The sequence below is a fragment of the Rhododendron vialii genome, chromosome 8a, assembly GCF_030253575.1.
Source record: "Rhododendron vialii isolate Sample 1 chromosome 8a, ASM3025357v1".
In the NCBI taxonomy this organism is placed as follows: Eukaryota; Viridiplantae; Streptophyta; class Magnoliopsida; order Ericales; family Ericaceae; genus Rhododendron; species Rhododendron vialii.
Window position 1 is genome coordinate 17,580,684 of NC_080564.1, and position 26,261 is coordinate 17,606,944.

A 26,261-nucleotide genomic window follows, 5' to 3' on the forward strand; every position below is an offset into this window, starting at 1 on the left:
GATATGATTGGTCCTTTGGATTAGCGAGGTGCTCATCTGCTGGCCCAAACATCTGAGTTTAAAAAAAAAGTTATGTCACCGGTAATTTGGTAGTGACATTGGAACGGTAAATGAGGACTGAGTTCTAAACTACTTTTGTACAGAAAGACTCGATGCTTTTTATCATAAGAAACTTAAATATTGGTCATGTTTCTTATAGATACTTATGCCTTGTACGGATGGAGATTTGAAAATTTCTGGATTTGATTTTTGGATTGGGACGAGAAAATAGTAACAACGTCTATTTTGAAATGGGATTGTGCCTAATCCCTGAAATTGGGAGGATGGGAAACATCCATGGTATAATTAATACACACACACAATACCTATTCTAATATATAACTATGAGTATAATGGGGCAATAATGCATTTTCAGGATGGGAACGTAAGTAGTGATGACTTCATGGATGGGCACCTAAATAAATCTCTAAATAGAATGCCTATTTAATTTCTTCTTTTATCATTTAGTGTTACAGAGCAGTCCCATAGTAATGAATAACATACACAAAAACAAGTATTATGGTGAAATACGAAAAAATAACTTTAAACCACTCACTTAGCTGGAGTGCATGGATCAAACTTGCTAACTGTAGAATTAGAAAGGGAGGACGAACGAAGGGTTTCAATACCATATCTAACTGTTCCTGTGAGTGAACATAAGGAGTGACAAAGTGCTTTGTCTTCATCAAATACAAAATAAAGTTATTGACACAACATCTATGCGGTTAGTGTGCGCTGTCTATGCGGCTAGTGCACTCCTGACAAAAAGTACTTGCTAGCGATAAATACGGTGGCCTGATTATCGGGGGAAAAACTTCCTCATAAGAACATAAACAGTGATGTCGAAGACCCAAATAGGAGAACAAACCGTACTGAAGAGTCTGTATGAACCATTTCACAATAGTTGACCTCCAAAATAGAATGGGCAACAACATTATTATGTTTTTTAGTTCACTAACTAGATTAGCTACAAAAAGGTACTACAATATATAGGAGAAATTAGAGGTTCTATCAAACAAACATGTTCAACTTGAAAGTCAACTGTCGAAAGATAGAACGAGCTAAGGGATTCGAGAGCAGCAGTTCATAAAAAGAAAAGGGTAATAGAAGAAGTACTAATTATATTGCATTGAACTACTGAAGAAGTAACTTGATAGTAAAAGGCAAAAGGGTGGAGTAACAAAATAATTTTGTCGATTTTCGAGTTCATTTGGATAAATCATTTTCGAATTCGGTAACCCATCGTATCTTTGCAAAGAGTTGTAAAGCTCATTGTACAAACATCTTTTTGTTACAAAATGTTTTGAGGGAAATTTTATAGTTGACATTTTTAGAATTTCATAATACCTTCAAACTTTACACTCAATATCTAATAAACTCTCAAACTTTTAAGAAAATCAATTTTACTTCCGAAATTATCTTCCATTATTCAAATAGATTAAATTTCGTTAAATTGATAAAAGAAATTGCTAATTGGGGTGGGGTTGTTTTCTGTTAAATCGTAACTTTGTGCACCACCACAACAATCCTCTCCACCGCCACACCACCACCCTAACTCAACCCAATTCTAAACTATTTTGGCCCAACCTACTCCCAAATAGTGATGGCAATGGCACAGATCGGAGGCGGATATTGCAATATCCGAACTCCCAACCCTCCACCCAACCCCTGAATCCGCCCTTATCTTGACTGATACATTTTTCGGTCCTCCATCCCTGCCCCAGACGGGAAACGGAGATCCAATTGGAGATTTGGATATTCAAATTTGACAAGAAAAAACAGATTCTATTGGAATTCAGTGTTATTTGAATGATGATGATGAAGAAAGCTGTTGCTGGAATTTACTTGCATCTGATGATGATGAAGATGATTTGGGGCAACAACTTGAACTCCTCCATACAAGAAACTAGTCCCCCTTTGAGCTGTGTTCTCGTTCATCTGCTGATGATTCGTAGTATAATCCTCCATTGTTACACCAAAAGCAAAAGGAAATAGTAAATACGAAACCCTAATAAAGCAAGAACTTGGCCAAGGGATGAAGAAATAAATGAAACGCTAGAAGATGGACACAAGTACCACTACTACTACTCATCTCTGTGTAAAAAGAAGAAGACAGAACCACGAACCATGATTGGGTTTATTGATGGTTCAGAAATAAAAAATAGAAATCGAAAAAGAAATACAAAATTGTGGCGGGTTCTTGCACAATAGAAAATTCAAGTCTCAGAGAAAAAACAGGTATACCGGCTATGGAAGTCTAGATGTGGGATTTTACATGCTGCTATGAAGCAGGGGAGGGGGAGGGTTTCGGCCGGAGTTTTTGGCAGTGGCTCCTTGTTTTGGGAGGGTGACAAGACGTTCTTCGTTTGGAGAACAAAGTAGTAATATTCGAGGACGGATTGGGAAGAATAGATTCAGGGTGGATCGGGGCCGGGACAGACTTACCCCCAAATCCAATCCGTTCCTCGAGTGTCCGCCCGGATTTCCGATTCGTTCGGGTGGTGGATTGGGGCGGAGACAGACTTACCTTCAAATCCAATCTGTTCCCCAAGTGTCCGCCTTGATTTCTGATCTGATTGGGTGGTGGATTGGGGTGGAGACAGACTTACCCCCAAATCCGATCCGTTTCTCGAGTGTCCGCCCTGATTCCCAATTCGTTCGGGGTGAATAACATATCGGATATGAATAGGTCGGCCAAGATGACCATCACTACTACTACCAAAGATGAAATTAAGACCCTACCTATCAATACTTTCCTCTTCAAACTCCTCCATCATCTTCCATCCTCCTATTAGTCAATTCTCAAAGATCCCCTCTCTGCCCCCAAATCCCATAAGTTCTTAGGTGTGAAATTACCAACACAAAGCCCATTCACCCCATCATTTGGGGTGTGAAGAGAGGGGAATGAATGAGAGAGTTAATGAAGGTGGCTAAGTGGGAAAGAGAATTCGGAATATATGTAGAGAGGGGAGGCGGTGTGGTCTCCGTGGAAGAGGGAGAGTGGGGCAGAGATGAGGAAACAGTTTGTGAGGAGGAGTGGGTGGAGGAGAGTTATGGGGTTCATGAGAGAGAGAGAGAGAGAGAGAGAGAGAGAGAGAGTTTTTGTGTGTATGCTTGTGTGTTTGGGAGTGGATCAGGCCAAAATAGTTTGGGAGTGGGTTGAAAAAGGTTGAGTTAGGGTGGTGATTGTGGTGGGGTGATTGGATTATAGTGGTGGTTGGCATGGAGTTTGTTAGGTCCATCTATAGTGGTGGGGTTATTTTGTGTAACACCTTTAGTGTTGGGTGTTGAGCGTATTTACCCTTGGAGTCCCTTATATATAGTTGTAAATCCTATTAGGGTTAGGGTGTGACATAATGTGAGGGAGAGGGTGAGGCGAGCGTAGGGGGTCAGGTTGTGGCCTCCCAGAGAGGAACCGGCGTGTGGTTCCCGGAGAGTTTTTTCATCTTTATTGTATATTGTGTGAATATATAATCAAAGGGAGTTTTTCTCTGAAATCATTGCGTGGTTTATGTGCATGGTGTCCCTCACGGTCATAACAATTGGTATCAGAGCGGGGGTTGAAGAAGAGGGTCACCCAGAAAAATCACGGGTTCGATTTCTGGAAAAAAAATTGCTCACAAACCTCGTGTTTTGTCACCCAAGATGGCTCGGGAGCCATTCGATCGCAGTGGGCGGAGTCGGCGACGGGCGGAGAGGCTGTTTTGAAAAGCCCGACGTTGTGGATGATCGAAGATGAGTTTTGAGCACTGGGTTGTGTTCACCTCGAGGAGACGATCACGGATTGGGGTAGCACGTCGCCGGAAGAGCTCGGAGGTGGCAGCAATGGCCAGTCGAAAGGCGGCGGCGAAGTAGCGTAGAGGCGGTTGAAGGGTGGCCCATACAAGGAGTGGTCGGATGCGAGATTAGAGCACGGGGTTGTGTTCGTCTCGTCGAGACGAGCTCGGGAGTGGTCGGAAAATCCCCAGGCGACGCCGGAGGAAGCCGCACGTGCAGCCAGAAGGAGCTGCGCGAGTAAGATCTACGAGCGGCGCGTGAGCTGCACGCGTGGGAGTTGGGCTGGCACACGCCAGCATGTGGATGGCACACGCCAGCGTGTGAAGAGCGTGTGTGGTCAACGCCACATGAGCGGTCAACGTTGACTAAGCGATGAGTTAGCAGCCCAGTCAGCATGCCACATCATCAGCCACGTGGCACTGCCACGTCAGCAAGAAATGTCCTGATGTGCCACGTCATTCGGTCAACGATGACGTGGCTGGTCAACGGTCAAACTGCTTGGTCAAACAGGAATATTCCGAAAATATTCCAGATTGGTTTTTTGCGATTTCGGAGCCGTTCGGACTCCGTTTTTGCGAATGAGTAGTCAATTTTGACTATCTCGACGTTCCGGATCCAACCGTGCGTTCTATTTTTTGATTGAAGGCTCCTAGGCTGAGGCTAATGTTTAGTTGAGTAGGAATCGAAAGTTTAGAGACAGTTCGGGTTGTGAGGAGGCTTGGTGCAACATAGGGATCAGTTCCGGATGGCCATGGGAGGTCGTGATTAGTCGTGGGAGACCTAGTGAGTAAGGATACATTCTTTCGAGTGTTGCATCCCGGTTTGGGGGGTGTTGGAGAGCTCGTCTAGTAATGACACAAGCACTTACTAGGGACGACATATCGGAGATCAATGGTTGTAGGGAAAAGCCTGGAGTGGAACGAAGATGGACCGAGTGGCAGGAGAAGACCCGAGAGAGATGACTGAGAGTGGTAGGATGCATTGGGAGTGGTAGATATGATGAAGACCTATCATCGGGAGTTTGCAGTTGTGATTTGGGCTGCATGAGGATGATGATGGGCGACCGATACATGCTTGTGGAGAGTACAGACAGATGGAGCGAATGTTTGGTACAAGACAAGTAGTATGAGTTTTTGCAACAGTTGCGGAGACACACAGGAAGGGCACTGGAGTACGATGAGTCATGACCTGAGATGTACATGAGTGTTGGTTACTGAATCAGATTGTGTGTGGAATAGTCTGCAGACGGCGTGCAACTGGTTGTTTGGGAGATGTTCATGGGAGCTCTGGACAGAGGGATGAAGATGGAGACCAGACGATGCATCGCTGGGATCTCTTCCTTTGTGGATTTTGTGATTGGATTCTTTCTATAGTATGCGGCTGCATAAGGAGGAGAGATGGAGTCACGAATCATGTCTTGTAAGGATGCGGGCACTTCGATCAAGGGGGTGCGAACACTCTATTGAGGGGGTGCTAAATATCGGCGGAGATGTCGGTATTGCAGCCGGACAGCGCTGCGGGTTTAGCCTCAGAAGATCTAGTCTTGCAAGGAGACATTCTGTCAGGCAGGAGTACTTCGGTGATGAGGTGCTGGCAGCTAGACTTGGAGTGACACAGTTGCTAGAGAGGCTGGACGGATGCAACGATTAGCCACTCTGGGTGGAGGGGGTGATTGTTGGGGTCCACCCATAGGGTGGGTTATTTTGTGTAACACTCTTAGTATTGGGTGTTAAGCGTATTTATCCTTGGAGTCCCTTATATATAGTTGTAAATCCTATTAGGGTTAGAGTGTGACATAATGTGAGGGAGAGGGTGAGGCGGGCGTGGGGGGCTAGGTTATGGCCTCCCGGTGAGGAACCGGCGTGTGGTTCTCGGAGAGTTTTTTCATCTTTATTGTATATATATATATATATATATATATATATATATATATATATATATATATAGAGAGAGAGAGAGAGAGAGAGAGAGAGAGAGAGAGAAGTACAAAGTCAGGATTTATAATGAAAAGAAAACCTATTACCAAATCCGTTATCAATTTAACAGAATTTGACAAAAATGGTCTATTTGAATAATAGAAGATAAACCAACTAGGGCTAACTCAGTTGGTCAGAACTCTTGTATCTCACTAGGAGGTCAGGAGTTCGAGTCTCTCCATTTATGTATGGGTGTTCTTCCTTTAAAGGGCTTTTCCTTTCTTTGTTTGTTTCTATTCTATAATGGGCTTATTTTTTGTATTGATTTTGTTGTTGGGCTTGATTATTTCGTGGATTCTCACAATTGATGTAATATCTTAGGTTTGTACTATGTATTTCATATCTGATATAAAATAATATCTTCTATCGATTGACAAAAAAAAAAAAAAGAATAACGGAAGGCAAGATTGTGAGTAAAATTGATTTTTTTTGAAAATTTGAGAGTTTATTAGACATTAAGTGTAAAGTTTGAGGAATATTTTGAATTTTTTTTGTAATTTAGACATAAGTGTCTTTATCTACTATAGTAATATTGCACCCCTCTTGATCTCAAGGAACACAATTTTTTTTTTCTCTTCTAGTAACTTAGGAATGGTGGAGCAGTAGAAACAAAAACTGCACAGTCTCTTTTTTTATTATTTGTTTGTAACTTCTTTTGCTACTCCATTATAGATAATATTTCGTGGACTGCCACTATTCACAACCCACTATTTACTTCATACAACCTATTAAATTTTAGGATACTATTAGGGATGATACCGGTTCGGTTTCGACCGGTTTGGGTGTATTTTTTGGTCGAAACCGGTTATCTGGTTTGAGATTTTTTGAAACCGGAACCGGTTGAAATAAACCGGTCCGGTTTCGACCGGCTCAACCGGTTTCAGTCCGGTTTATCCGGTTTTCATTCATGGGCCATATTTTGGGCCCAACGCATCAAAAAAATTACAATTCAACCCATAAAATATCAACCAAAAATCTATAATTCAACTCTTGTTTTTTGGCCCAACAAAAAAGGATTAATTTTGAGCCCAATACATAAAAAAAAAAACCCATAAAAACATAATGAAGCCCATAAAAATAATTTTTATATAATAAATATATTTATTAGACCAATATACACCACAAAATATCAATCAAAAACTCATAATTCAACCCCTCCCCTATGTTTATGTTTATATATATATATATATATATATATATATATATATATATATGTAGTCCGGTTCCCTTAAGGGATCCCGTACGGGCTTACCGTGCGGGACTCCCATTTTCCGATTGAATTGAGACGATCCGAGCCGCTCAAAGTGATCAAAACGTGATTTTTAAGAGTATCCGCAAGAAATCAGCAAAAAAAATGATCGGGAAGGGCTTGATCCGAGCAGTTTTTTATTGAACAGTTCAGGCAAAACTGCTCGGATCAAGCCCTTCCCGATCATTTTTTTTGCTGATTTCTCGCGAGTACCCTTAAAATCACGTTCTGAACACATTGAGCGGCTCGGATCGTCGCAATTCGATTGGGAAAGGGGAGGTCCGCACGGTAGACTGGTAAGGGATCCCTCACTGGATCCGTGGTGTATAGATATGTATGTGTGTGTGTGTGCGTGTGTGTGTATATATATATATATGTATGTATGTATTATACATATATATAACCGGTCCGGTTTCAACCGGTTTTTAGAACACATAAACCGGATCGAAATTATTTTTCTGGTTTATAAAATTTTATAAACCGGAACCGGATCGAAATTATTCAACCGGTTTAAAAAATTCGGTCCGGTCCGGTTTTTCCGGTTTCGATCGATTTTTCGGTTTCGAGTAACAGCCCTAGATACTATGACCAAAATACCCCAATGCATAATGACTTAATTGCCGTTACAAATTTTTACACACGACCCACACACTTAAAATCCTTCTCAAAATTTCTCCCCACAACCCACTACTCCTACCCATACAAAATTATACTAAGTTGCTTCGTGTCCCTCCTTCTTGCGAAACCAAGCTATCTATACAAGAATGCCAAGCCACTAGCACCTTATGCGTACCTAGCCATCCCATCGAAGTGTTCCAATAGTGCATGGTGAGCAACTTGTACGTTCATCCTTGACTTGTTGCAAAAAGGGTGCACCGAAGAACATGAGCAAGTAAGACCAAGCAAAACGGTCTACCCTCTTTTCGGTGTCCATCTCATTTACCTCACTGAAATTCATCTTCAACCAATGAAACTTAACTAAATTCCCTTTATTAAGTGCATCCATCGCAACCTCCTCCCACACACCAAGCAAATCCATTCAAAGAGTTTATGGGTCCCTCTCGTCCTCCGTGAACACAAGCAACCCCACTAACACGGATCCCAAGCAACTGGTCTACATCGTCAAGTGTCAACCCCATTTCCTTGAAGATAAAGTGAAAGGTATTTGTCTCCGGATGCCACCCTTCAACGAAAGCAGAAAGTCTTGCGACATTGCAAAGCGAGTAATTAGTTAGGATACACAATGGAAGCAACCTCGATCCTTCAACCTAGCTTCCTTAACTTGCCACTTACCCAAGAAACCCAAGTGGTGATGCAATCTTAGTTTGTCCCTCCAAAATGGCTTGAGCCATGTGCATGCAAAAACTGACTAGCAATTTGAGGTCCTCTGGATCACCCCACGATAATAGTGTAGCCTCATCCTCAAGCAAAGACGGAGACTCAACCTGAGGTACGTCCTCAAGGATGGCACCGGTAGAGGCACTAGCCTCTTCCTGTGGCTGCACTTCGGCGCAACCTCGTCTCCGACCTTAACTCTTAGCCCGACCTCGACCTCTAAGTAGTGGATGCATAACCTGTATGTATATCACAATATACAAGTGAGTGTTCCATAAGATAAAACGACCAATTGAATGAAACAAAATTTTAATTCTGTACATTGGTACGACATTGAAAATCTGAAATGATTATGGTTATAAATTTCGAAAAATAGTAGTACATAAAAGGGGATTTGGTACCCGTATTATATGAAATACAAATGTTCATAACACCTTTCGGATTATGTATCCCGAAAATGGACAACTATTACGAGATTTTAAGTCTGAAATATTATGTTCAAAACGGGACTTTGTTACCGTTTTTCATTCCAGCTGAGACCAATAACGTTTTTCAGAGTATTTAAGCCGAAAGTTGATAAAAAATACAGAGATTAAATACCGAAATTGTATAGTATAAACGGGACTTAGTTTCCGTTTTCCATGCCAGCGTAATTAGGAAATATATTCATTTCGGAATTGAAATACCGTGAAAGATACTACATTACAGGCTTTAATTCTTGTAGATGTTGACCTATTATGGGATGTTATTCCCTTATCAAGTCTTATGCGTTTGCCAACTATACTACTTTTTAGGAATGTAAATGTTATTCAGGTGTAATAATTTCAACATTTTCAATCTGAAACTTGTTCATCAACAACTCAGTTCCTTTTTTCGATTTTCCCGACTTTTTGGGTTCACATTTTCTTTCTCAAGTCAATTACAGTGCTCATAAACTATTTTCCAATGATTTCACAAGCATTTTCAACTTATTATTGGAAAAAAAATTCAAAATGCATGTCTGCATGTATGTATACCAGGATAGATAGAGATTGCGATAGAGAGAGTGAGACGACGTACCTTGAAGAAGGGAGAGAGTGGTGCTTCAGTGGTATGGCGATGGTGTTGGTCGCTGTCAGTGGTAGCGGCGATGGAGATAGAGAGGAGGGAGAGAGAGAATGATTGTGTGTGAGAGGGGAGAGAGGGAGAGGTCAACTGGGAGTGAAGTGGGAGGGAGAGAGTTTTCAGACCTTTTTAATTTTGTGCTTAAAGTGTAATTTTTAGGATAGTTTTAGGGGTCTTGAGAGGGAAGGGGTATATTGGGAAATTTTGGTGAATTTATTGGATTGTGTGGAGTAGATTGTATTTGTAAAAAATAAAAATGGATGCTGGATTGTACAAAGAAATTGGGTTTTGTGGTAGTGGGTTCCGAATATTGCTGCCTATTTCTTGTCATTCTCTTAAAAAACGGGGAATCTAGCCTAATTGCTCAATAATGTGGTGAGCTTCAATTTTGCCCCTTTTTTTTCACTGTATTTAGCGATTTTATAAGATTGGTATTTTATTTGTTACGGTCTTCCATAACCAAAGTTTATTAGTATTTTTTAAATCTTCTTCCATAAACAGAGATGACATTTACTTGTAGGAGATGGACGAAATGGAGGTGCGAAAATCCAATCAGCTTGAGGATAGGCAAGAACTTGTCAGAGCATTTGCATTCCTTACTCAAATCTTGACTCAAATATAAATTTGAGTAAAAATCGCTCAAAATCCTCCTCCATTTCTTACCCAAATCTATACCAAATTTGAATTGGTTAGCATCTCTAGTCTTGACCCATTTTAAGACCAAAATCCAAAATTTGGATAAAATCATCAAAAATTCTTCTCAAATCATGACCCAAACCCTTCCTCATTTTTGGGTTTTACCCATTTTCTTCCCTAAATTTGAGACAAACCAGACTCATACCCATTCCCCCCCCCCCCCCCCCCCCGACTCTCTCTCTCACTCTCTTACACATTGTAGATACAGATTCACACCCACACCTCATTGTATGTTCATGTCTCGAAACTTGGTCCTGCCCGAGCTCTTTTGATACGCTCCACGACACTCTCAACCTCAATGGCGCTGACATCTCCCTCTGTTGCGACTTATCGAAAAACGGCCTCAACGACTTCCACCTCATCTTTTCCAACCTGCACGTGAGACGTTCAAAGCTTCGCCGGAGCTGCTGATATGAGGATTTTCTCTTGTCTTATTTACATGAATGCCATTGGGTATTTAAAATATGATAAACTTGGGTTAAAATAGGGTTTTAGCATTGGAGATGCTTCTACCCAAAATGAGTTTTTCCTTAAAATTTGACCCAAATTTGAAAAAGGGTAAGGACAAGAGATGCGATCCAAACCTTTACTCAAATTTTGAAGGCAAATTTCACACTTAAAAATTAACAATATTGCCATTAATGAAGTTTGAACTCAAATTTGTGCAAATTTGTGCTTGGATTTAAGTTTATCCATTGTAACTAGGGCTGCAAACGAGCCGAGCCGAGCCGAGTTTCAACATGTTCGGGCTCGGCTCGCCTTAATTTACCTTGGCTCGAGCTCGGCTTGAGCTCGTGACGAGCTGCAGAACTCGAGCTCGAGCTCGGCTCGATAAGTATTTACAGAGCTCGAGCTTGGCTCGTTCGGCTCGTTTATGAAACAAATATATATAAATATATATATATAAATAAATATATATATGTAAAAAAAAATATATAAATATATATATATATATATTTAAATAAATAAATATATATATATATAATATAATTGAGCTCGTGAGCCAATTCGAGCCGAGTTTCGACTAGCTCGAGCTCGGCTCGTTTACAAAACGAGCCCAGGACTCGAGCTCGAGCTCGTTCGTTTGTGTCTCGAACCGAGCCGAGTCGAGCCGTTGTCGAGCCGAGCTCCGAGCCGCTCGCGAGCGGCTCGGATCGTTTGCAGCCCTAATTGTAACACATAATACTAAATAAAAAATTTACCCATATTTTTTAGTCAAATTTAAATAAAGGGTGGAGATGCCTTAACCAGCAACCCAACCAACAAAACTCAAACCGAGTTATGTGTTCGCGCTATCCATCAGAAAAATATCCATTTCATTCCTATAGTCTTATCGTTATCTCCTTCAGACCTACAGCTTCAACTGCCTCTCTCTTTCTCTCTCTCTCTCTCTCTGTGTGTGTGTGATGAAGTTACAAGAGGAGGAGGTGGAACAAGAAGCAGCTTAAACGCTCAATCGGCCTGCCTATTCCAGAAATGACCCTATCGACAACAACAGCGAAACTAACAGAAATCCAAATCCGCACCACATTCCCATTCCCATTCACTTGTTATTCTCACTCCTCTCTCCACCTCTTCTACCACTCCTCAAAACCCTTTCTCCTCCTCAAGACCTTTTCTTCTCTCCACACCAGAAGAAACACCTATCCCTGGGACCTCGACGACCATCCCCACACCCAAAACCCTAACGCTCCAAAACCCAAGCCTGCTGCTGATTCTTGGCTCAATAAATGGACTCCTCCAACTCCAAAACCAAACCCCCCTACTAGTCGCCATAATTCGACTCGACCCAAGGATCGAGCCGAAATCCGGCATCCCGATGACAAGAGGGAGGAGGGTGGTTCGGCTCGGCCTAGTGCTATTGAGAGAATTGTTCTTAGGTTGAGAAATCTACGGCATGGTTCCGCCGATAATGAAGAAGAAGATGACGAAAAGGAGGGAGAGGAGAGGGAGGCAATGCTGGTTACCGGGGAGGAGAAATTGGGGGATTTATTGAGGAGGGATTGGGTTAGACCTGATAAGATGTTAGTTGAGGAGGTGGAGGAGGAGGACGAGGAGGAGGCGTTGTTGCCGTGGGAGAGGGTGGTGGGGAGGGAACAACAGGAGGGAGGAGAGGCCGAGGGGGATGCGAAGAAGAAGATGGCGAAGGCGCCCACTTTGGCCGAATTGACTATAGAGGATAGCGAGTTGAGGAGGCTGAGGCGGCTTGGGATAACAATTAGGGAGAGGGTGAGTGTCCCCAAGGCAGGGATTACGGGGGCTGTACTCGAAAAGATTCACGAGCAGTGGAGGAAATCGGAGTTGGTTAGGCTTAAATTCCATGAGAGCTTGGTACATGACATGAGGACTGCACATGAGATCGTTGAGGTTGGTGGCTCTATTTTAAATACGCTATTTGCAGGGATGGTTTTTATTGTTGATTTTGGTTCACTAGTTAGTTTTCAGTGCTGTAGTTGGTAAACCGGCTCAGTAACTTGGCTGCTCGGTTATACTGGCAGGTTATAATTACTAATTGAAGTGGGGTATAACCCTAACTTGAGCCCTATGGTTTTCAAATTAAGATAAAGAACTTGCTTTTTCACTTATCCCAAGACATTCTTGATTAGTTTCCTTCTCAATTACTGATAGACCATAATGGTGTTATATTTCTTCTTGATGGGTTTATTCATTTTGTTTTTGATTCCATAACTGCAAACAGCTATTCACGGTTTAGTTTGATTTTATTCATGTTGGTGACGGGTAGGAAACATGTTGCTTGAGTGAATCCATTATGGGCTCTTTGTAGGCCCCATTAGATATGTGGTGCTTCATTGGTGAGCGATTTCCTAAAGTTATTATAGTGGTAGTCTGGGACCCCATAGTCCATCTTATTCACTTCTTTTGTAGCCTGAACTAGTGCTGCATAAATATGTCACCAGAGTGGTATCATTTTTAGATATACAGGCCAATTTGATTTATTTGTTTATTTATTTAACCATTGAATTCCATGGGTCATATTGGCTTGATTCTTTTAAAGAATAGGAGCTATTGACAACCCCTCAAAATATTTCATCATCTCCTACGTATGACATTTGAGGTAAAAACATGACTTTGCTGAAGTATTTCACTGACGCAGCTTGGTGATGCCTGTGGAATGCAACATGCTTCAGTTACTTGAAAATGTGACCAGGTGGTGTACGCATTTTGTATTGTAGCTTAGCTGAGAAGGCAATGAGTATATTGGGAATGAATATTTGTCTTGAGAAATAGGGTTTGAGAGCGCATTGGAAGTAAGGTAGACATGGTATGTATTTGCATCATGAAGACTCGTATTTATTTCAAACCCAAAGATGTCCTACTGAATCAAGCAATTGATCTAGAAATGAGAAACCAGGCTACTTGTTTTTTTTTTTTTTTTAGATAAGTAGAAACCAGGCTACTTGTTTCAGCCTATGAGAAACCAGCACAAGGGGATTCAGAGTTCTCCTAGATAGTAGTTGATGTGCTTTATTTTTTCCACGCATCCCTGTTAGTTACATATGTTTCTGAGGTAAGGTAGTCTAGAATTGCATTTTAATTTCTTGTCAAAGACTCAAAATATTAATGCCTAATGTTGTTGATATTTTAATTTAAATGCTAGCTTTTGAAATGGTTTGGTCATCTCTGGTTTTCTCTCTTTTTTATTTGTTTGTTTAATCTACAGTCATAACTTTTGGCAGCACCATATTGTTATCATGTTGTAGTGACTAGTTGTTCTGTGTAATATTGAGAGCCATTTGGAAAACAACTGCATTTTCATTGCTAACCTCCTTTTGTGATGGTCAGCGTCGAAGTGGAGGATTGGTCATATGGAGGTCTGGAAGTGTTATGGTGGTTTTTCGGGGAAGTAACTATGAAGGGCCATCTCAGATTTCAAAATTAATGGATAGAGAAGATGATTCTTTTTTCGTGCCCGATGTTTCTAATGCTGGAAAACCGATGTACAATATTGTGAATGGTTCTAATTCAATTCTGGAAAAGACCAAAATGCCTACTTCAGTGTGCGCTGAGACTGAGAGTATGACGGAAGAGCAAGCCGAGTACAATAGTCTTCTAGATGGTTTAGGTCCACGCTTTGAGGATTGGTGGGGTACACGTTTACTTCCTGTTGATGCTGATTTGCTTCCTCAGACAATTCCTGGCTTCAAAACACCTTTCAGGCTTCTTCCAATTGGAATGCGGCCACGACTCACGAATGCTGAGCTGACTAACTTCCGGAAAATTGCAAAATCACTTCCTTGTCATTTTGCCCTTGGTATTGTTCACTTACTTTGTGTTTTGTTTTGCTTTTCATTATTGTTATGCTTACGTCCGATGTCAAATTATGCTGAACTCCTTCACCAGGAAGAAACAGAAAACATCAGGGCTTGGCAGCTGCTATAATCAAGCTTTGGGAGAAAAGTCTAATTGTGAAAATTGCTGTCAAACGTGGAATCCAGAATACAAACAACAAACTAATGGCTGAGGAGATTAAGGTGTGTTACACATTGCTCCTACGAAATTATACTTGTGTTCTGGTCCACGCGATGCCTGTGCATAACTTGTTCAAATCACAATTTTCCTTCAACAATAATACAAAAGGGACTGAAGAATAGAATTATCTGAACTTTCTTTTAAAGCAAGGATACTGAACTTTCTTCTCAAGGAAGGGGAGTGGTAGGCACCATGTACTCTTGACTCCCGTGCATTTGATAGGGGTTCAAACCTGACAAACCTACAACTAACAATGCTGATGCGCGCGCGCGCACGCGAGAGAGAGAGAGAGAGAGAGAGAGAGAGAGAGAGAGAGAGAGAGAGAGAGAGAGTACAGTATTAGCTGGAGCTATTATTCAGTTATGATCTGAAAGGAGAGCATGTGTACTTGTTGTGTATAAGTAGAGAAAAGGTGTAGTAGTTCCTGCTTGGGGGTAGGGCTGCAATCGAGCCGAGCTTCAAGGTGTTCGAGCTTGGCTCGTCAAAAATAAGGTCAGCTTGAGCTCGGCTCGAGCTCGACTCGAGAGATAAGCTCGGCTCGCTTTAACTCGGCAAGAAAGTCACGCGCAAGTGGCATGGTGGAGTTGTGGAGGGTTGGCTCTTGTTTTAAAGGAAATCTGCCTTATCCTGCGGGCAAAAGAGGCGATGTGGGACTAAGAAGAAATATGCCTTTGGCTGGTATTCCATTTGGACGAATCCCACATCGGAAATTCAAAAACTCAAGAGGCATCCACCTGGTCTATAAAAGCATCTTTGCACCCTTGCCACTTCTGCCAGCCAATGGCTAGTTGTTTATTGATGATAATTTATAATATAATATACATATATGTATATATTGGCTCGTGAGCCGACTTGAGCTGAGCTTATGCTAGCTCGAGCTCGGCTCGTTTACAAAATGAGCTTAAAAAATTGGCTCGAGCTCATTCGTTTAACTTCCGAGTCGAGCTTGAATGAGCCACTAACAAGGTCATAAGATTGTTTAAGATTATTTTGAATTTGATGGCTAAAATTGGAAGCTTTTTGGCTACCAGAGGAAAACTGCAGCTTCATCAGCTTTAGAGTATTAGTTTTGGTTTTACTATAGGTGTCTTCTTAGTTGGGGACACTCTAAGCAGCAAGCTACTCTTTCATTAGAATGTTCCACCAGTGTCAAGCTTTTGTTGTAGTACAATGTGCCTAGAGAGGTTTATGAGGTGCCCTACAAGCACCGGTGGCTCAAGGAAATTTTAGTAGGGTAGTCAGTGAAGCTTTTGCCAATTATCTTATATAACCTACTCTCTTTGTATTTTGTATGGAGAACTTTGTTTCGATTGTTGGAGCCGGATCAGGTTATGCCTTGGTATAGGAGCAGTGGTGGAGCTATGTTGGGGCCCGGGGGGGGCCCCCCCCCCCCCCCCCCCCCCCCCCTCTGAACCCTCGAGTTTTAAAATTTTTATTTTGTATATACTTGATTTTGAATATTATTGATAATTATTCGTGTATGGCTACTTATAATCTTAATAATTTTGGCTTGATTTGATAAAAAATCGGTTATTTTACATTCTCATTTCTCAATTTCTTTCATAAATAAAAAATAATCACGTGATTGTTGAAGTTGCCTAAAGAAGAAAATAACTGCATTAGGCTAGAATGTACAAATGTAATGTATTAATAAATAAAAACTATATGAAATAAAAGTATACATTCCAAAAAAAAAATATATGTCCATGAAACCTCTTCTGACCATTCGACATCCCAAATATATTTTCCAAGACACAAAAATATAGAACCAAGAAGGTTCTGTCTTTTCTCTTGTTCCTTTACCCATGTCAGCCACTTGGACTACAATCGACTGTGTCATACTAAGCTAAGACAAAGTTAATCTCTCCACTCATTGTTGTCAAACAGTGAATTGAATCGAGAATCCAAATGGTCTTTTTTCCTAATCACGAATCTTATCAAATGGTAATTACTCTGATTCGGGCATAATTCATAAGTGATGAACAGTGGCCCAGGTGATACAGAATTTCTTTCCAAAAATTAAAGATAGAGAAGAAGCTTGTGATTGCAAGAGATGGGCATTCAATGAACTCGATTTTTGGAGTTCATGCAATCCTAATACTCATTACTCTTCTCAAATCATCAGATTTTTTTCACACCTCCCTTGATGACTTCGAGTTATTCCTTTTGCTTGTGAAACATGTCAATAAAGTTAACCGACTTTTAGGAATCGTACAATACGTATGGCAAATTCTTCATGTTCTAGTGATTCGCCCCACAGATACGAACAGATAACTCGTTGTATCAAATCAAATAGAATGTGGTTTTAATAATAGAGCTCCACTTGATCTTACTATATTTTTTTACTTATATACAGAGCTTAATCTTACAATACGACCCATTAGCTGATCTTGTAGAAAATACTACCTTACATGTCTTCAACCACCAATAAAAATCTAATTACATCTTTCAAATTTTAAGGGTTCACCTGACATGAATATTTTGTAGATAAAGACAGTGATAAACGCCTTGAAGAACTCTTACAATTGACACGGGTTAACCATGGCACCATCACTTGGGCAGAAAATTGCTAGCTCAGATATTGCCTGGCAAAATGAACACCGATGCTTGAGTCGGGAATCTTAAGATGAATACCGGCCACTGGCCAGCCAAACGTCAATAGGTTTCATGATATTCTGACCCCAGTTCAAGCTAAAGCTCTAACTTCAATCGAGTCTGATGCAAAAATTATGCTGCCCAATTTCACTCATTTTCAACTCAAGCAATGATTCACAATCAGAATCTTGAATTGTCTAGACTTGTAGGCACTGGCAGTGGCACAGGTTGGCTGGGGTATCAGTTGAATACCTTGGACTCCTTAATTACAGTAGTAACTATGTATAATTGGTAGTTTAGTTCATTCATTACATGAAGTATGAACACCCACTAACAAACTTTGCATGCTCAGCCCAGATCCAAAGGTAATTTCTTGGGGAAAAAAACCTCCAAAAGAAAGACAAACGGTCAAGCTGTAGAATGCAAGTCATTAAGTAGGATAAAAATCTATGTCAAACTACATGCAAATGGTAACAAAACTGACCCGTATGTTGGCCGCATGGACCGCGACCAAATCCAGAAATTCTGCAAATTATAGAAATATCTTTGAGTATAAACGTTAATTAATTGTATACAAATAATATGATTACCTAGCCAATATTATCTCAAAATAACTATGTCTAATCTTAATACTTTGACTTTACATGGTTCCAATTGGTCATGAGAGAATTCACTGGAAAACAATCAATTTCCAAAATTTCCCTTCGATTTTACTTTTTCTTGATCATTTTATGATCTGCATGATGACCTTGACGTTGTGGAACTTGAAAACTACTTGCGTTCTTTTGCGGCTTCCTATTGAGATTGGGATGCCTGAGCATTTAAAACTGAAACTACGTGGGAATGAGCATAGGGAGATTTACTTGACAAACGTACATTTTTGAAATTTTCTGTTTTTGGTAAGTACCATGTGGAGTATAAGGCAAACTTCAGACCGCATCGTAAAACTGGTATATTACATGAACACAGAACTAACTGTATGTACGCATGTGGCGAGTGTCTTGGTTTATGTATCACTGTAAGATTTGCCATTTTGACCAGAGGTGTAAAAATGTATTACCTGTGACCAATAATCCACACGACTGGTTCTAACTCCTGAACTACATCACAGAATCTAACAGGAGGTGTCTTACTGCTCAGAAACAAATATTTCATTGTTATCTACCGTGGGAAGGATTTCCTACCAACAAGCGTGGCTTCTGCTTTAGTAGAAAGACAGGAAATGACCAAACAGATTCAAGACGTGGAAGAACAAGTGCGGAATGGGACTGTAGAAGCATCTTTGATGGTGGAAGGTGGGCCGGCTCAAGCTGGTACCCTGGCTGAATTTTATGAGGCTCAGGCCCGTTGGGGAAGAGAAACATCTAATGAAGAACGTGAGAAGATGATAGAAGAAGCTTCAAGAACTGGACGTGCTAGAGCAGTTAAGCGAATGGAGCATAAACTGAACATTGTAAGTATGTCATTCTGAAGTTTTCGATAGCTGAAAAGAACTTGCAGGATTGCACCAATCTGTATTTCTGTGCCATCATGAGGCCTGTTTACAAACTTTGAATGCCAACTGAAGTTTTTCAGTAGCTGGAATGTACTTGCATGATTGCGTCAATCTATAATTATGTGCCATCGCAAAAGCCAGTTGCTTTTGTGGATGACAAACTGGGCATGCCAACTTGATCCTTTTATTTGCTTGTTTCAAGCAGTTGAAGATTATTCGGTGGGCGCCTTGGACAATTAGATGACTTGTCTATTCTTGGTTAAGTTTGATGATGATCTATCCTTTCTTGATTTTTATCCACGTATGCATCGCACTGAAAATGACTTTTTTTTTCTAGCGCCTGTTTATCAACAAATGTTTCCACTCTTTTTTGGAGATGACTTGTCTTTATTTTCAAAGATTTGAACTATAGTGCGTAGTTGTCCCTTCTTATGACTTTTAGCAAATTAGGCCTTTTTATTTTCAGTGGGGGACAGGAGCTGAAATAAAAAGAGCTGGTAGTATCTGCAGTGATTGAAACTAAAGTTTCCAGTTTTTGTAAGCAAAGCTGGGGTTGGTTTCTGTTGGAAGTTTGGATGGATTTTTCTATCGATACTCACTGTGGGTATGAGAAGTGGGAAGAGTACTTGAGGTTACCCTCTGGGAGTGGTGGTTACTACGATGACTCAGGACTGCCGGAGGTGGAGGAGGAGAGAGCTCAGGGCAGCCTTAGAGAGAGAGAGAAAGAGAGAGGGATGGCAGTGGAGAGTAGGTGTGTATTAAATGCTTCTCTTCAATGGGCGTTAAGTCCTCTTTATAGATGAGGCAGGATCCTTGGAGGGCAAGGAAGCGTGTCTCTCCTCGTTAATACGCATTTGTGTACGGGTTCCCCCTTTGGGTGTTATGATCAGAACTGGAGTTATGTATTAAGGAACTTACAGAGACAGTTGGATGATATATGGAGGCCTGTGTCATGGCCAGATGGTAGGTATGATACAGGCCCCTATGTATCAGCTTGTCAGTCGGGATACTGCAGAGATCTTCACACATTGGGTGACATTGGCGAACCCCTCTCTCTCTATGACCGGTCAAGTTGGAGCTCACCTCAGAACCTTGACAATCCCTTTACCCTAGCCTCCAAACCACATTCTTCCTTACGTCCCAAGTAAGGTACCTAGGCCCTGCTCCCGGCCTAGGGTGTTGTGCAGAGTTGCCATGAGTCTGTGAGCTTTAGAGCTTTGGGGAGGCAAGCAATGTCAGTCTTTGGGTGAGCTCGCCTCTATACGTGGCATGAGAGCCATGGAGTTAGGGTGCCACCTTAGTGGGTGGAGGATCCTCTCATGGCCTCTTAGGGGCTGAGGACCTCCATATGGCCACACTCACGTAGGCTACCAAGTAATTAATTGGGACCACAACTTCATAGGTTAGGTGGTTAAGATATTTAAGTTGGCCTATTAACAATGGTGAATAATATATGTAAATTTAGCTCCAAGTAGTCCTTTTACTGTCATATTCAGGCATTCTCATCCAGCTTCTAACTTTACCTTTTCCATGAGACAAAGCCCATATCTGATCCTGCCCTTGTGTGAATTTTTTTTTGAAAGTTTTCTCTGGTTCTATTTATTGAACTCTTTGTTTGCATAACATCCAGAACACTGTGAGTGCATTTGAGCATCTTTTTGGTCTTTCTAGAAAAGGGAAACCTCTTTTCACAGTAGGGAGTCTACCATTGTGCATTATGTTTAAAATCATTAAGTTTTTCAAATTTTATTCTTACGCGTTGAGAAATTGCGGAGTCCAGCTGTTGGCTGTGTGGTGGTTGTCCATCTGGTCTTCATTTTGGCAACCATTAGAGCCTAGTTTCTTATGTTAGCCATTCTTATTGTGTAACTATTAACTGCTTAGTTAATTTCAACTCAACTTAGTTTGATTTTAATGCTTGAACAGGCCCAGACTAAATTGCATAGAGCAGAGAAATTGTTAGCTAAGTTAGAAGCATCTATGGTTCCTGTAGGTCCTTCTGATGACCAGGAAACAATTACTGAGGAGGAACGGTCTATGTTCCGGAGGGTTGGATTAAGAATGAAGCCGTACTTGCCTGTTGGTTGGTTGTCTTTCTTAAATGTTTAGTTTTGCGTCATCTAAGTTTATAATTTGACGGGTGGTGTATGTGGATGCAACAGGCATTCGTGGTGTTTTCGCTGGTGTTATTGAGAATATGCATCTGCATTGGAAGCATAGAGAACTTGTGAAGTTGATATCAAAACAAAAAAGCCTTGCTTTTGTGGAGGAAACAGCAAGATTATTGGAATATGAAAGTGGTGGAATTTTAGTTGCAATAGAAAGAGTCCCAAAAGGTCATGCTATTATTTACTATCGCGGAAAGAATTATCAACGGCCCATTAGCTTGAGGCCAAGAAACCTTCTAACAAAGGCAAAAGCATTGAAGCGTTCAGTGGCCATGCAACGACATGAGGTTTGTTCATGCTTAACATCCTTGAACTGTTTTGAAAGAATGATGCTATCGTGTAATTGTAGATGATACTCTTCCCCATATCCACTTTATCCATGTTGTCTACTCCCATTGTCTTCTAATGGATATTTATAGGCTCTCAGTCAGCACATATCTGAAGTGGAGAAAGCCATAGAGCACATGAGAAATGAAATCGTAAGTCTTAAGTCTTCCTACTGAAGCAATTCTGCGCATTCACTGACGCTGTATTCGGGCTTGTTTGATGAGGCTATGTATTACATTCTGCCATATTCCTGTTGCTTAATTTTGTTTATGGAAAGGATGATAAACCACCTTTTCCCCTCTTCTTCCGAGCTGTACTTTGTTCATGTGTTATCTCATTCAATTAAGTTTATCCTTTTTGGCCATATACCGTGGTTTTTTAAATCACTTATTGTTAGTTTCTGGTCGTTATTGCTGGAACGTCTGGAACCTTGGGTCAATTTGAACTTTTGATCTTCCTGCAGCTTTCTTTTCAAGCAATGTAAACCTTTACTAGGGAACATTTCTCAGAGAAACTCACCACTAGGTAAATGAGCTAATCAATTCTAGTGATGTGTTATACTTTACGAGTATGATACCACTTGTTCCTTTCAAGACGATTAGAAGATAATAGTATCCCAGCTTTAGCAAGAATCATGGGCATAATTTGGCCCGCAATCCTCAGTAGATTGCGTTCTTCAAATTTATGAATTGCTTGCTGAGTCAAGGTTTGACACACTTGCTGATCTTTTGATATAGTAACACAAGAGACAAGGTAGATATGACCTTTTCTAGGTCTCCCCTCCCTAGCTGAGCCATGTTATAATAGTATAAACATTTGACTTCAGCATTACGTCTACCCAAGAATGATGACAACGGTCTCGGAGAATCAGTTTAGGTTCATGCCTGTTTGATCAGATATGGAAGCAATCTGTTTGTTAAAGAGATTAGTTGGAACGTATAGAAGATAAAGGACCTTCACATGGTGTTCATAGACTTAGAAAAAACATATGATAAGGTACCTATGGACGTTATGTGTTGGGTTTTGGAGAGAAAGGGTATGACGAAAAGGGTATATCGATGTTGTTAAGGACATGTATAAAGGTGTTGCCACTACTATTTGATCTCTAGTAGGGGAAATAAGTGAATTCCCAATCTCAGTAAGATTACCAAGAGTCCGCTTTGAGCCCTACCTCTTTGCCTTAGTTATGGACAAATTGACTATACCTATTCGAGATGATATCCCAGGGTGTATGTTGTTTGCGGATGATATTGTCTTTAGTAGATGAAATTGTTAGAAGCGTTAATGCTAAACTAGAAACTTGGAGCGAATCATTAAAGTCAAAAGGATATAGGATCAGTAGGAATAAAACAGAATGTATGTTTAGCGGTAGTCAAAGTGCTAGTGTTGACAGAGTGACCCTCCAAAATCATGAATTACCAAGAAGCGAGCTTTTTAAGTATCTTGGCACAGCTGTAAGTAAGGATATGAGAGATTGGGGATAAGGTAACACATCGAGTACAAGTCTGGTGGGTCAAGTGGTGGAGTGCTTTGGGGGTGTTTTACAACGGCAAGATACCGACAAAGTTGAAGGAGATGTTTTATTGTTCGTACTAAATAACATGCAAGTAAGACGAGTGTTGGGCTACATTTTATGCAGCACGGAGTGTCGGGCTACTAAGAAGTAACATGCAAGTAAGATGGGTGCATCTGAAATGAGAATATTGAGATGGATGTGTCGTAAGGCTTTGCGAGACTGGATTAGAAACGAGAACATTCACGTAATGGTATAAGATATGACGAGAGAAATAGATTAAGGTGGTTTAAACATGTCTATCGCAGATCGCTCGATGAAGTAGTTAGGAGGAGTAATACGGGTATGGTTGAGGCTAACACGAATTTGAGGGGTAGACCAAACTTGAGATTAGAGGCGGTTGTTCGAAATGATTTAGGTTCTTTCAATATCATAGAATACAATATCCTTGATAGAAAAAACCAATTCATATAGCCGACCCCAATTTATTGGGGACTTACAGCTCTGTTTGGTGGTTTGGTTAGCTTTGGCTGTTGGCAGCTCTTTTAAATTGCAAACTTTTGTTTTAATGAATTCGGATTGAACCACATGGATTCTTGGATATATATCTTTATCAAGTGTTAAAGTATCCAACTCAAAACAAATTGGCAATGAGTGGAGAGGCCGCCCAGGTTCCTATACTAGTTTTTGGAGGTTATAATTAACCAATGCTGGACAAGCTCTACATCAAGTATTGTCAATTTCAGAACATTGTCATTGTTAAGCTAAGGCATATGGCTTCCAATGCTTTCCATTTGTATCTGATTTCAGTTTTTATTGATGAAACAAGACACTGATGATTTGATTCATCCAGTGGTATTATCGAGATATTTTTAAGTTGATAGATTTTTTGGTTACAAAAATCAAAATGGCTTCTTTGAGTAGTCAATATAAAATTGCCATTACGAATTATATTTGTTACAAAAATCATTTCTGAGATATACTAATGGAGAAAATTTGTGATAATTGTGCCCAGGATGATGGTAAAGATGTACAAGCTGAGGACCATGACATATTTGACGATATCTCGGACTTCAGCCAAGTGAGTTCTTAGTTTCTAATTATATTGATTACTGCTCTCACACTTGGTGACAATAGTGACATTTCCCACCTAATTTCTTTTTCTCATTTTCTCATTTTCTTCTTCTGTTCCTTTTGGTGGTGGGTGGAAGTATTTGATTGATGCTAAGATAAAAGAAATTGCATTGATCTTTTCTTTTTCAGAGTGAAGATGAAGCTTCGTTGATTGGTTCAAATGCTGATGAAGACCCCCTTGATTGGGAAGATGAAGTGTCGGAATCATTGAGCTCATAGACCCATGATCTTCCTTCTGTCGTTATGAGTTGACAGATTTGGTCTCCTTTTCTGAAGAAACTGGGTAGAGTTTCTTTCTCAGGCCTAATCCAATCGAGTGAAATGTGGTTTTATATTGATTATGTATGAGGTAACTGAACGAGCACATCACAACTCCTTATGTCATCTTTTTTAGGTCTGAAGTTTAGCTGATGCATCTCCCACTTTATTAACTTACAAAATGATGCGTGTAATTAAACCATTTAAGATTAGGGCAGAGGAATGCTTTTTTTTTTTTTTTTGGGACTACAAATTTAGTGTGTATTACATCCATGGACCATGGCCAACTCTAGATATGATTTGTTGATTTGGCAATGTTTGAAATGCATTATTGAGTAGATACCCAAAATTTGTATGCTAAATGAGGTAGTTATTGATGTTTGCAATCGGTATTCTCTTGGGAGTGCTTTTTTATTGTAAATAGCAATTGGCATAGAAAAAGGATTAGTTTTCCCAACTTTGAGGTTGGTTAGAGTTTCATTAGGTGAATCTGTGAATGAAAGAAAAATCAGGTTGTGATAGGGACAAGGAATTGCAGTTTTCTTCTACATAATGAAAGTGGATAGGGCCATATCATCAGCTTAATTACAATGGACAATATGCAGTTGAAGAAGATGCAGTAAGTAGTCATCATTTTTATAGTGTCACAGTTTCTTTCAGAATAATTTACTATTGGGTACGTTAGGGATTACTAGTTAGGAATTAGGATTCCCCCTACTTATTTGTTGTTATTGTATCCCAATGTTGCCTTACATTCATCTATCTGAATTACAAGTTCCTCGATTACTTCAGTTTGGCTTTCTATTAAAATTGATGTCGCAGAACTACTTCCATTTTGGATTTGTGTCAGCTGCGTCGGTTTAGTTAGAAACTATAAATTCAATTGATCTAGTACTGCAATCATGTCTTTCTAATCTCTTTCTTTACTTCCAGCAGGATGGTGGTGGTTAGACTACTCGCATCAAAACATGGTTTACTGCTATTCCTCCTGTTCTGATACTCAGTACTGGTTCTAAAATTCATTTCCAGGTGCTATTTCTCTTGAATCTGAGTTGAAGTTCTTCCCATGCAAAGCGAGCAACTTATGGCATGCTCACTCCGGTAGAAATTTATCCCTTGGAAGTGTACATTCCATTCATCTCTTGAGTTTCTGCTCTCTGTTTGTTGAACTTGATGTAATCCCAAGCTCGATGACACCTTTTGCGGCGTAATCTGAACATGTTTCTGCAGTGTAAAGCTCGTTACTTATTGTAGCCAGTGTTCAACTGTTCAAAAAAGGTGTTTAAATTACTCCTGCCCTTGGTTGTCTCTTCACGTCTTTAACTTTCTTGTGGGCCTGAGGCTTGGGTTTGATTTCTTTAATTCATATGATATCTAGTTTAGCTGTATCATTCCAATTTTATCGGATGTTCCCGAGTGAGCAGATTTCAACACGGATCTAATAGCTTGGGTGAACATTAAAGTTATATTTCGGCTAAGAGTAGACTTAGCAGTGATGTGCAAACAAGAAAATGGATACAAATCTTCTAACCAGAATGAGGTTGCATGATCATTTGACCGATGTTCCTCCTCCGAATGTGAATTAACCTTTTATAAGCTGGAGTCAAAATTGGTTTTCCATCACGTGGATGCGACAAGTGTCCCCTAATTTACACTTTCAATTTTAAACAGAAAGGTTTTTCATGGAGTTATTACAATCTCTGCCATCCGTCAATTCCATTACAATCATGAAAAGGAAATATTTTGTACATTTCCAATCGCATACCAACACAACTAGGAAAGCAAACTCTCTAAGAGGAGAAATTATTTGTTGCCCCAAGGGCAACACATCATTTTGGCCAAGTGGTCCCCCCACCAACTAAAATTTGCCACACTGACATGCTATCAATACTTTTGCCACATAAATAACACTCCACTTTCACGGACAAACAAAGCAATGACGTTAGTCTACCAAGTACCAACTCCTGTGTTTTCAACTTCAACCCAACTCCTATATTTTTAATTTTTAACTTGGTGTCAGTACTTTACCTCTGTTTCTCTCGTTTGTAGGAGTAATGTTTTCCTCGGCAACTCTGTTTAGAAACGAGAAATTTTTAGGTGACGG

General features: G+C 40.4%; 1 protein-coding gene across 4 annotated transcripts; it reads left to right on the forward strand.

Moving 5' to 3' along the window:
• The first annotated feature begins 11,475 nt into the window (after positions 1-11,475).
• Positions 11,476-25,453, forward strand: LOC131336057 (CRM-domain containing factor CFM3, chloroplastic/mitochondrial). Of its 4 annotated transcripts, none has more exons than XR_009202741.1 (10): positions 11,476-12,543; positions 13,981-14,449; positions 14,539-14,669; positions 18,374-18,715; positions 20,684-20,840; positions 20,920-21,212; positions 21,345-21,404; positions 23,781-23,846; positions 24,029-24,182; positions 25,091-25,453. XR_009202741.1 is itself a non-coding variant. In XM_058371684.1 (9 exons), the coding sequence occupies exons 1-9, from the start codon at positions 11,653-11,655 to the stop codon at positions 24,116-24,118; spliced, it is 2,499 nt and encodes an 832-aa protein (XP_058227667.1). In that variant the 5' UTR covers positions 11,476-11,652; the 3' UTR covers positions 24,119-25,453. The 4 variants fall into 4 exon arrangements, 1 of the variants encoding a protein (XP_058227667.1); XR_009202740.1 differs by having other exon boundaries at positions 25,094-25,453; XR_009202742.1 differs by lacking the exon at positions 25,091-25,453 and adding an exon at positions 21,716-21,777 and having other exon boundaries at positions 24,029-24,058.
• The last annotated feature ends 808 nt before the right edge of the window (positions 25,454-26,261 follow it).